Source organism: Plectropomus leopardus, chromosome 1 (genome assembly GCF_008729295.1).
Source record: "Plectropomus leopardus isolate mb chromosome 1, YSFRI_Pleo_2.0, whole genome shotgun sequence".
Classification (NCBI taxonomy): Eukaryota; Metazoa; Chordata; class Actinopteri; order Perciformes; family Serranidae; genus Plectropomus; species Plectropomus leopardus.
The window spans coordinates 11,522,970-11,534,074 of record NC_056463.1 but is presented as its reverse complement, the minus strand read 5'-3'; the positions used below and the strand labels follow the sequence as shown (position 1 = coordinate 11,534,074).

The following is an 11,105-nucleotide window of genomic DNA, read 5'->3' as shown; positions in this document are numbered from 1 at the left end:
ATTTTAATGAATAACAGATGTAAGCACATCTCTTATGAGATCAACCACGAACATTATCTCATTACCATCTAGTCTGTAGAATGATATTAAATCACTGATATTTAGCATTAAGGGAATATTTCTTCTCCTTCTTTGTCTTTTCACCATTTTCTCCTCTGCTTAAGAGACTCTTAAGCCACTTAAAAGTCATTAACGGTTTTCAACTTAAGGAACTCTCTTAAGGTCTAAGATACCTTGTAAATAACTTTTATCTTTACCAAGATCTAGTCATAACTTTGAAGGGAAAAATCTCAGAAAATTTAGTTACTGGATTTGGTCACTCTGGAAACTCCTACAAGAAAGCTCTGTGAATGCTGCCTCTGGTCTTTACAGCAGCTAAGAAGCAAAAAAGTAAGACTAGTTGCTTGTGTGAGTACATGCTGGTCGGAAACACAGAGGCGAAGCTTCAGCGAAAGAGAAAGCTATGACATCACTTACACAGCGTGTAGTCTTTTACAGTCTTATACCTTGACAGATTTACAACAAACTGCAACTTTATTCACTTGCAAAATTATCTTTTAAATTGACATTGACAAACATGATATGTGTAATTAATGGAACAATTAAAACAAAATCATTATTTGTCTTTGCCACTGACAATCTTTTTTCCAAAATAAGGACTTATGGTGTTCAACTGGAAGGGAGGGAACTTTGCCTCTTTATATTGTACAAAGACCCTTCAGTTCTGAAAAAGGAAACTGTTTATCCTGTGTGCACAAGATAATGAACTTGTTCCCACAAGATGAAAAAATGTCACCCTTCAGGACTTTAGGTGCTCTGTACTATTGGGACAGTCTCTACTGTGGGGGCAAACGTTTGGAAAAGACACCAAGAGCTTTCCCTTTTTATTTTAGCGTTGGATCATCTTTAGCTCAAAGTTTACAGAAGAAATGCTAATGAGCATCTGCAGGCGTAAAAATAGAAACTCAACTTTTTTTTTGTTTTACTTGCACACACAAGCCATTTAAAAAAAATATCTTCTTACTTCATTTGACTCTTCATCTGCTTTCTAATTAACATTTTTTTTATTATAAATAATTACATGGCTAAAAACATCAGTTCAAGCAAATTCAACCCACTCCTAGAACTTGATGGAGCAAGAACAGCTGACGGTGAACTTGCTACAGTGAATTCAAACTGCCTCCATCATTGATTGTGTGAAGCCTCTTGTTTTCTGGGGCTTCAAGATGCACACTGTCTAAAGTTAGCAGGTCTGTGGCTTCTCATCATCATCTCACAGAGAAATTGAAAGTAGAATAAAAAAAAATCCAGAGGTCATGAAGGATAAATGCAAAAACATGCACTCACCACAGAGTAACAACTGCTTTCATTCACTCACACTTGTGTCCACAGTCTATCACTTGCTCACAGATTGGGTTTATCGCTCCACTGTTCAGTCTGTCAGGTTAAAGAGAAATGAGGGGTTCATTCAGATGGTCTGGTATCCAGCGTGGCTCCTCTTCCTGCCTATTAGATATGCGATGAGAACGATCAGCACCAGGCCGGCGAGAGCTGCTCCAACGATGATGGGGATGAGCATCTGGTCTTGATCCATCTGACACTCCTCCGCTAGAGACAGAAAGAAAAGGTGAAAGGGTCCTGTTATATTACAGAATTTTGGATCCAGAAACTTGTCAGTTGTATAGAGTAGCTTTCTTTACATTCTCAAACTCAACAACCGGTGCAACTATACTTAACCTCTGGGGCTGTAAAATTTAGCTGATGCTTAAGTGCCAAAAACTGCAGTTCCTTGAATGGCCATTTGAGGCAGGCTTCAGAAGCAATGTCCAACTTTACAGCAGAAATAAACATGTTTACAGTCTGGTACAAAAAAATGATTTAGATCTCGATAGCTAATTTCCCAAAAATGGCAACTGAATGGGAAGAAGAAGAATTTCTACAAAACTCACCTATTTAAAGGCTTAAAGTTACACTTAATTAAGGGCAGGCCGCTTTGAGTGACAGGCTGTCTGCGAATAATCACCATAGTCAGTGAGTCCTCCACACTATCGTCCAAACACCTCTGGCTCCAAAATGCCATGATGGCAACAGCTAAAATGCTTCACTCGCTAGTTGCAACTAAATCCTACTCACTGCTCCTTTAAGTCTCACCCTTAGATTTAGGGCTCATTTATGCTCAATGTTAGATACACACACAGAGAGCACTTGTTTATCTGAAAACCTTTTCTGAAAGTTTATGGATCAAACAAAACTGAGCAGTACCACTGGAGATCCTGGGGGCAGTGTAGCATTGTTAAAGCGAGCTATGACCGTAGGAGACAACCAAGACCTTTAAAAAACAGCAAAACTGAATGAATTGATAACATAATGAGAATAATTCCTCCTCCACATGTCGAGATGTATTTAACAACCTCACAGACCACTGCTGTCAACAACGTTGCCTCCGTTAAGAGATCATCTGTCGCCTTTTTTGTTGCTGTCTTAAAGATTTGTTTCTGTCCTCTAATGCCCTTTGGCTGTATCTGTGCCATCATAAAGGACGCATGGAAGTATGTGATCAGTGACGTTTACAACATTTGAAACCGATGTATGTATTTTTGTAAAACAAATATAAATGAGCCTTAAGGTTGTCTTTTTTATGCTGTGAACTGCTAACTCCTCTTACCAACATCATCACTATCAACATCAAGATTAAAGGACAAAAATAAAGAAAAGTCAATGGTAGATAAATGGTGGATAACAGCAGGGATAGAAAAAGAAAACATTTGCACCTGTAGCAAACTGGCTGGTAGTGACTGCAAAAGGTTGGACCTGCAGTTTGAATGTGTTGAGAGAGAAAGTTGGCACCACGACCAGAGTTTGCTCCGCATTGCACATGTAGGAGCGGCCCAGCGTACTGCGCAGGTAGTCCAGACTGGTGTTACTGGCTCTGATGGGATCTGTGGAGAGAGGTGGATCAGTAATAGTTGAGTTAAAGAAATCAGACGAGTCAGAATATGCGGCTTGTGACTAATGACATACCGGTCGCATCAGACAAATTAGCGAGCAGAGTTATCCCACTCAGGTGGTACTTGTGGCTCGTGGAGTTCTGTATAGACGGGAGAATATGGGTTTGAATAAACACATCCAAATGAAAACAAACTTACCATTTCGCTACAATTATAGCAGATGAGGGATGATCTTACCAGAGTGAAGATGAAGGTGAGCGTAGTGCTTCGCTCCTGTGTCAAAACCAAGGAAGCACTGCTGGCTTCACATGAGCCTGATGAAGCTGTTAGATTTGGAGTCAGGTTCACCAGCTCTTGGACAGTCTGGCAAAGTAGACAAAGATAAATTATATGTAAAGGTTTATCATTTGATTTGTAGCATCTGTTGCATGATTTGGATGTTTTGTCCTAAGTCACAAGACAAATTTCAGATCAAAATCAAATAAAAGGTATTGTATGAATGGATTCTTTTACTGTGAATTGTCCTTGCTTGTAAATCTTTTACCTTATTTTGAGACACAGAGAAATAAGAGATGTTGAGCTGCAGTCCCATTTGGGCCAGGAGGCATTCAGTGCCATTGCTGTTCATAACAGTGTAGTGGCCTCGCTCAGGTGCTCCCGGAGGAGTTGGTGCTGGAGGGGCGGTGGTTGTTGTGCCAGCAGTGGTGGGTGGAGCTGTAGTGCTGGCTTGATCTGCCATACATACGCTTTCTGTGACCAAAGAAATGATAAATAAATGTGTAATCAACCATAAAGAAGCAGCTTAAAACAACCTAAAAACAGAGGCGTACCTGTTGGACTCAGGTCATTTCCTGGCATGTACGCCTCCAGCCTCATGTCAGAGAAAGTGACAGATGCGCCACCAATTCCAAAAGTAGAGGGGCTCAAACAGCGGTAGGTGGTGTTGACCATCGCCCAGATCCCAACAGAAGCCGACACCACAGTCACCACATCTGGGACGCAATCAAACATAATACAAACTACTTATAGACATGTAATATGCCACCTGTGAAATACGAGCTCATGTGTTTGTTTATTTTTTTTATTTACTTGCAAGATTTAAATGTTTTACACCAACTAATACATTTTGATATTTCTGAAAAACAATGGTCTTCTACTTTCTGCAGCTCTACAGCCCCTTTTCTTTTTTTTTTAGGCTTCTGCCTTTATTCTGATAGAGCAGCGTAAGTGTGAAATGGGGGAGAGAGAGAGGGTTGGCATGCAGCAAAGGACCGAGCCTGGAACTTAATCCACCGCAGCGAGGAAGCAGCCAACGCACATGGGGCGCCCGGTGGCTCGGTTGGTGGAGCGGATGCCCCTTTTCTTGAATTAATTTTTGTTGCAATTCTCTCCAAGATTTGCTCTTTGCTGTTAATTGTGGCTTAAATTCACTTAATGTTTTTTTCGTTTATTGTATTCCTCCAGATGTAAAACCATTTCCTTCTCTGACCAATTGGTTTTCTTGTCGTCTTTTCCTCTGCCAATTCTTTAAAAAATATCTATGGGCCAACTTTGTGTAATGATACCAGGTGAGGCATTAACAAGTATCACAAGTGGGAGAGCAACCAAACATACAGTCTCCATGGACACTGTTTTGTATTACCAATGTAAAATTTCTTCCAATGCATCAAATGCCTTAACATTTCTACTTAACTAAGGAAACCTTAAAAAGGATTCTGTGCAGCACCCTTAAGTAAGTCCCTCAGCGAAGCATAAAGTAAGTCATACACGTCATACTTAAAAGAAAACTCAAGAAATCTGATAAAAACGAAATCTGATATTGTCTGGTGTAAAGACAGTATACCTTCAGTACCCTGTCTTTACACCAGACAATATCAGATTTCGTTTTTTGTTCTCACCGGAGCTGTTAGCCTCAGGGAAGATCGAACTGTCGCTGAGGTTGTACTGCAGTGACAGGTTAGCGACACTGTAGAGACTCCCATTGGTCGAAAAGCTTAGTCCCAGCGCGTGGCCAGGTCCAAACACCGCCACCAGCCATGGCGAGCTGTCGTCTGTACCACATGAGCTGCTGCCTGCATCGACCGTGGTGGAGTCAGGCAGAGGGACCTGCACTGTTCTCTGAGGAAAGACAAGTGATACGACCACTGTTTACAAGGAGATACAATCAATGAAGTCAATGCACAATAACGTTTCCAGAGCTGAAATCCAGGCGACTGTCTTCACTGTACATACTGTGCTGTTGGAGGTGTTGTATGTGATGGAGAACGATGCGGACAGCTCAGCCTTTATACAGGTAGAATTCCCCTCTTTCACCTCAAGAGTAACAGCCTGAATGTGACCTGTAGAGAAGAACATAACGAGATGGGAGGCACAACAGTGAAATAATGGGAAAACATTGCAATTAAAGCAAACAACTTAAAAACCAACTAAATCAAAATCAAAATATGCTGGAAACATTATTCACTTTAAGCTATTTTTCTACATGTCAGTATTTGACATGCTGGCTACATAAAGCTTATAGTTGAGTACAAATGATAGCAGCGGTGATTATTACAACATAAGCAGTGTTACATGATGTCATGCCCTACATACACACTTTAAAGCAGTTCACATATGTCACCACAAGAGGTCTGCATACAGCTGACAGTTAGAGACAAAGACAACAACCAAACACAGAACTATAATGCTTTTTAGAGCTACATGTGCAAGGTATAACTGTTACTCTACTCTACTGAGGGACGGACATGGAGTCCATCTTGGTGGCCCAATCAACGCACTAACTTTCACACTGCCATGATACTAATATCTTCATGCTCTGGAAACTGCCAACTCACTGTTATCAGCGTATGTTTGTGTCCATGAACTCATTGTTCGGAAGCTACGATGGCTATTCAGGACTCATGTACTTATCAAACCCACAACTCATATCCTTAAAAAACGTTTCACCGTTTTCTTCACACTTCCCAGAATGACGGCTAAGAGGTAGTTTGTGGTTTTTGTATGACCACTTCTGGCTAACTTTCCGACAGCACAGGATCTCATTTACTGTACTGTATGTTATGCAATTGTGTTTCAATTGTTTACTCTTTCAGTGAGATTTGAGTGATAAAGGATTTATCAAGTGTGAGGGACCAATAAAAATAAAAACTACTCATCAGGGAAAAAAATAAATATTATGCCCAGAAGCCTATAGTGCTAAAAGGTTTAAAAATTCCCTTGCCACTGTGGATGTTTACTGCTAAAACAGGTATTGAAGAGATGCTCCAAATCAGGGATATTTAACTTTGTTTGGGGGCCACTTTTGTAAAATGACAGGAGGCCAGGGCCAGTCGAAGCAGCTCCATACATGTTCCTAGGATTTCAGGACGGTTCTCGAATTTTTAGGACCTTTCTAGGATTTTAGGATGTGTCTAGGATTTAAGGACATTTCTACCATTTTAGGACATTACTGACTTAGCTTGGACCTTTTTCGGGGATTGTGGGAGATCCTCCACTGGCACTTTTTTTAATTAAAAAAAAAAAATCGATTTTGATGCTGTTTTGTGCATTTTGGCACCTGGTACCCTATCCAGGGGCCAGAATTGGCCTACGGACCGTAAGTTGAGTATCACTTCTTTAAATAGTGGCTGCTTTCCTGCTGATATTGCTGAGAGACAGAATTATTTAGCTTGTAAGCCATGACTCTGACACTAATGTCATAACTCACTTATTACTCAGCTGACTGACTGAACTGTTCTCTCTTCCTTTTTCTTCTAACTTCCCTCCCCTCTCTTCCCTTCACCTTGAACTTACTCAATTAATAGAATATATTGATTAGGATCAATATATTCAATTAATTGAGAAAGCACTAGCACCGTGTTGTTGTTTTGTGTCAGTCTCTGTCAGTCAGTCACTCCCTTCCCTCATCCTATTTCCTTACTGAAATGTGACCCAGACCTGATGTCACCTCTCTGTTCTCCCAGTAAACACACAGCAGACGGTTTACACAACACTGCAATCTGATCTTGAAACGCGGGCATGTGTACAAAGTATGGAGCTGCAGATAGCAGGTAAGATAGTACTCACAGCAAGGATAACAAATATGTCTGCAAAATATGTTGTTTTGTTTTTATCATAATGGCAAAGTCAATTGCCCAATAAACACGTTGCGAAAACTGTGATATCGCACTTGGTTGCATTTGTTTTTTAAGGTAGTTAAAGCAATGTGTTGTATTTTAGCAGAATACTGAATGCCGCAGAATGGCAGACCTGAGTACATTTTAATATCCCTTTATTTATCGCAGGTGATGTCATTATCAGCATATTGCACATCTTATATTTTCCTCATATTGTGCAGCCCTAATACCGAAACAGAACGTGTTCTCCCTGATGCTGCCACTTCTGTTTTGAGGGCATCTCCTCACCTGATGCCAGCACGCTTAAACTCTAACCTCACCAAAGTTTCCAGCAGAAATCCTCAACATGATAAAGAGTGGAAATAAAAACTGAACTACTGAGTTAACACCAGTACTCCCAGGATTTATTTTAGGATGAGCACTGAGAGGTAAAAGCTGCAACTATGTTGGCCTGTTTTCCTGTGTCAGCGGCCAGGTGTGTGTGTGTGTGTGTGTGTGTGTGTGTGTGTTCAGGCCGATTAAACAGGTCATAAAATAACACTGTCAGTAGGCCTGGACTGGGCTGTGTGAAACACAAAGCCATCACAGCGGTCACATGAAGCTCTCAGATGACTCAACAATGAGGCCAATCTGCTGGTCCACAACATTAACAAAACCTGGGTATTATATTAGAATAGATTAGAAAAGAATAGAGTCCAGGGACCTCTCCAGTAACTGACCTGTTTTGACACAACTTCCCAAGCACAGATGACCTTTGGACTTGCAACAACAGATCCATGTGAAACTCTGGATATCCACTTTATGATCAAACTTAGAAGGGTATAGAAGTTTCTATTGGTTACTGGCCAACACACCATGAGTTTGTTTTTTTTATTATTTTAATATATTAAATCAAGACATAACAAAACATCAACACATCTTTTCAAGCTGGCATATTCGGTCTGATCTAATGGTGACACACATATCGACATTTTTATAAGTATGATTTTTGTCAGTTTATTATATTAGTATATTACTATTTGAGTGCTCTGACAGGCGGCTATAAATAAAATGCATTATTATTATTATTGTTGTTATAATTATTATTATGTTCATGGATAATACATAATTTCTACATTCAGTGTTGATGGTGAGACTCTTCACATCCCCTTAATAATACCTATCTAATACTCAATTACACACATGACTATCTTTTCTTTAGCCTTTTACATAATTATGTGGACATGCCCGACCACACTGCCTAGCACTACCTGTATTTTATTTTGTTGTTTGTGCAATTCCATTTTTGTGTAATGCTGTTTGTCGTGATATTGAATACCCTTATTGACTCGACTATCTTTCTCCAGTTTATGACAGTTTTATTTGTTAATTTCCTGCGTTTTCATTTGATCATGCCTGTCATGGCCTGTTGATGGTAATGTGTAGTACACTGGAAATGGTTTACATATTAGGAGCTGTTTGTCATGTTTAATGCTCACTGAGTTATTACAGGCCTTATGGAGTTATGGTGGACAGTACTGATCTGCTCCTGTGGAGCTTGAATGTGCATAAGTGCAAGTCACCCTGTGTACAAATTAATATCAAATGTTGCATGTTTCCGTGTCATATTGTTTGAGCTTTATGTGTTTTTTACTACGTTTTTAACATCTGCTGCATAATAAAACTGAATTGAATTGAGTGTCTGTTCTTTTTAATCTCCTTTGATCAACGTTTGCTGTTTTTAAATGTGCTCTAAAAAATGTTACTTGGCTACGTAACTTTGATATATTTAGACAACATTTTGCTGCAACTAACGATTATTTTCACTGTCAATTAACGTGTCGACTATTTTCTCGATTGATAAATGAATCGATTAATCTATAAAATGTCAAAAAAAGAGTGTCTGGGGTCTGCAAATAGTTTTGTCCTCCCATCAGTTCCATCATGCAGTCTTTGATCAGTTTGCAGCCATTTTTTAGACACATTTTGAAAAGTTTGAACAATTTGATTAATGACTTATCATAACAGTTTCCATTTAACCTTCTGTCGACCTAAACGATTAATCGATTACTTGATTCAGCTAAACGACAGGAGATCTACCTGTTCACAACAACATGCTACTTCGGACTCACGGTCAGCTTCCGTGACGTCGTTCGGTCCAGCGGTAGCGGCAGGACGGCAATGAGGTTAGCTTTAAACCGCAAAAACACTCACCTAAAACCGCACACCACGCGATGATGAGCGCGGACAAAGCGTGAGAGAGTTTCATCCTCCCGGAGTGACTTTTCTCCCTGTTGTCCCCCTTGCAGAAGAGCTAAAAGCCCGAGGAGGTGGTGTTGTGTCGCCGCTGCAGGCGCAGGTGGGTCTCCGCGGCGGACTGCACTTGACTTGACGGACAGTTAGCTAAAACTGAGGCGTCACTGGTTTTGTTCTTCCACTTCCTGTTGTTGTTTACGTTTCTCTGTTTTCTTAAGATACAAGGAATCGTTGTTTGGTGATCCTAAACAGAGTCTTGCTGGTAGACACTGTCGTTAAACGGGGTTAGACGTCGGTAACAGCCACACCGAGTGAATATGCCATAACTCGTCATGTGAACTAGCATTCAGCGCGAGCCACCCAGTCACGTGAGCCCCCCCCTCCTCCTCTCTCCCTCACGAGCTCTATTCAGGGCAGCACGAATCAACTCTGCTCCGTTAAAGAAACAAAATGACATAAATATACACAAAATAGATAACCCAAATTTCTCCTGTGTAACTGCATGAGAAAACGTGTGCTAATAAATATGACTTATTACAGACTTACATAACTGCACATAGTGTCGAGTGAGTGTAAAGAGGCTCCTAATGAGAAAAACAATGCACTTCCAGGAATAATATGACAACTGTGGTTCAAGGAACTTACACCAGTGACATTAGGTCAAGGCTTATTAATCAAAAGTAATTGAAATGCAATAAGAGAGTGGGGACAAACAACAAAGTAAATACAAATATATATTTGCTTCCTCCCAGTGGTGGAATTTAACCAAGTTCATTTACTTAAATAGTGCTTTGGTACAAATGTAAGGTACTTTAATTTAGTATTTTCTTGTGCCCCATTGTACTTTTACTCCACTACATCTCAGAGGCAAAAGTTGTACTTTTTACTTCGTTACTGACGGCGTAAGTCTTTAGTTGCTTTACAAATTAATATTTATAGACATGAGAAGTTTATAAAAAAGTTTATAAAATATTTATTAAAAATTAATCTACCCAGAAATTTACACACTTACAGCTGAAGGGATTAGTTCATTAATCAGTTGATTGACAGAAACTTATTTGGCAACTATTTTGAGTAAGTTTATTATTATTATGCTTTGGGTACTTTAAATTTTCATACCTTTTTTTTTCTTCCAGGTTACACTTATTACTTACGTAACATTTTCAATGCAGGACTTATACTCATACCAGAGTATTTTCACACTGTGGTAATAGTATTTCCCTACTGCTTCTTCTTGACACTTCTCACTTAAATTAATTTCAAAAACCAAGTACACAACAGCAAGTACAGTATGTGTCAATTAAAAAGGGATGAATAAAAATGCAGTCACACAACATGCTAAAAATACATGTCACATTCAGTAAAAGTGCAGCTATATGGTATATGAAATGTACTGTAGCATGTGAGAAGACACACACACACACACACACACACACACACAGTGCTGTGCAGGCTGCAAAGTGTATGTGTTATGGGTAGTCAGCTGACACCTTCATCAATTCACGAGGGTTTGCAAAACCCTAGAAGGAACGCAGGGGCTGCTTTAATGCTGCAGCCCGAGACTTATCAGGGCCCTGCTACATTCTTCCTGAATATTTTAACCACGCTCCTTGCTGACGTTTTTTTTTGTCTTAAAATGATATTAGAATGTCTGACAACTGACTCTTGATGACGTCTTCGTTTATGATCTATTTCTGATTCATACAAAAGCTGTGCATTCCCCTCAGTGATAATGAAAGCATTAAGAGATACTCTTTCATTTTCAGTTCCACTTTCTGTTAACTTAAGGTATTAAGATCCTGAATGA

At 39.7% G+C, this 11,105-nt stretch overlaps 1 protein-coding gene across 1 annotated transcript; it reads right to left on the bottom strand.

Annotated features, from left to right (window-relative positions):
* Window positions 1-1,045: 1,045 nt before the first annotated feature.
* lamp1a (lysosomal associated membrane protein 1a) lies at window positions 1,046-9,649 on the bottom strand. The gene is made up of 9 exons (XM_042492488.1): window positions 9,257-9,649; window positions 5,181-5,287; window positions 4,847-5,066; window positions 3,779-3,940; window positions 3,493-3,698; window positions 3,186-3,311; window positions 3,022-3,088; window positions 2,772-2,939; window positions 1,046-1,608 (listed from the first exon to the last, which is right to left on the bottom strand). The coding sequence occupies exons 1-9, from the start codon at window positions 9,309-9,311 to the stop codon at window positions 1,469-1,471; spliced, it is 1,251 nt and encodes a 416-aa protein (XP_042348422.1). The 5' UTR covers window positions 9,312-9,649; the 3' UTR covers window positions 1,046-1,468.
* Between the last annotated feature and the right edge of the window lie 1,456 nt (window positions 9,650-11,105).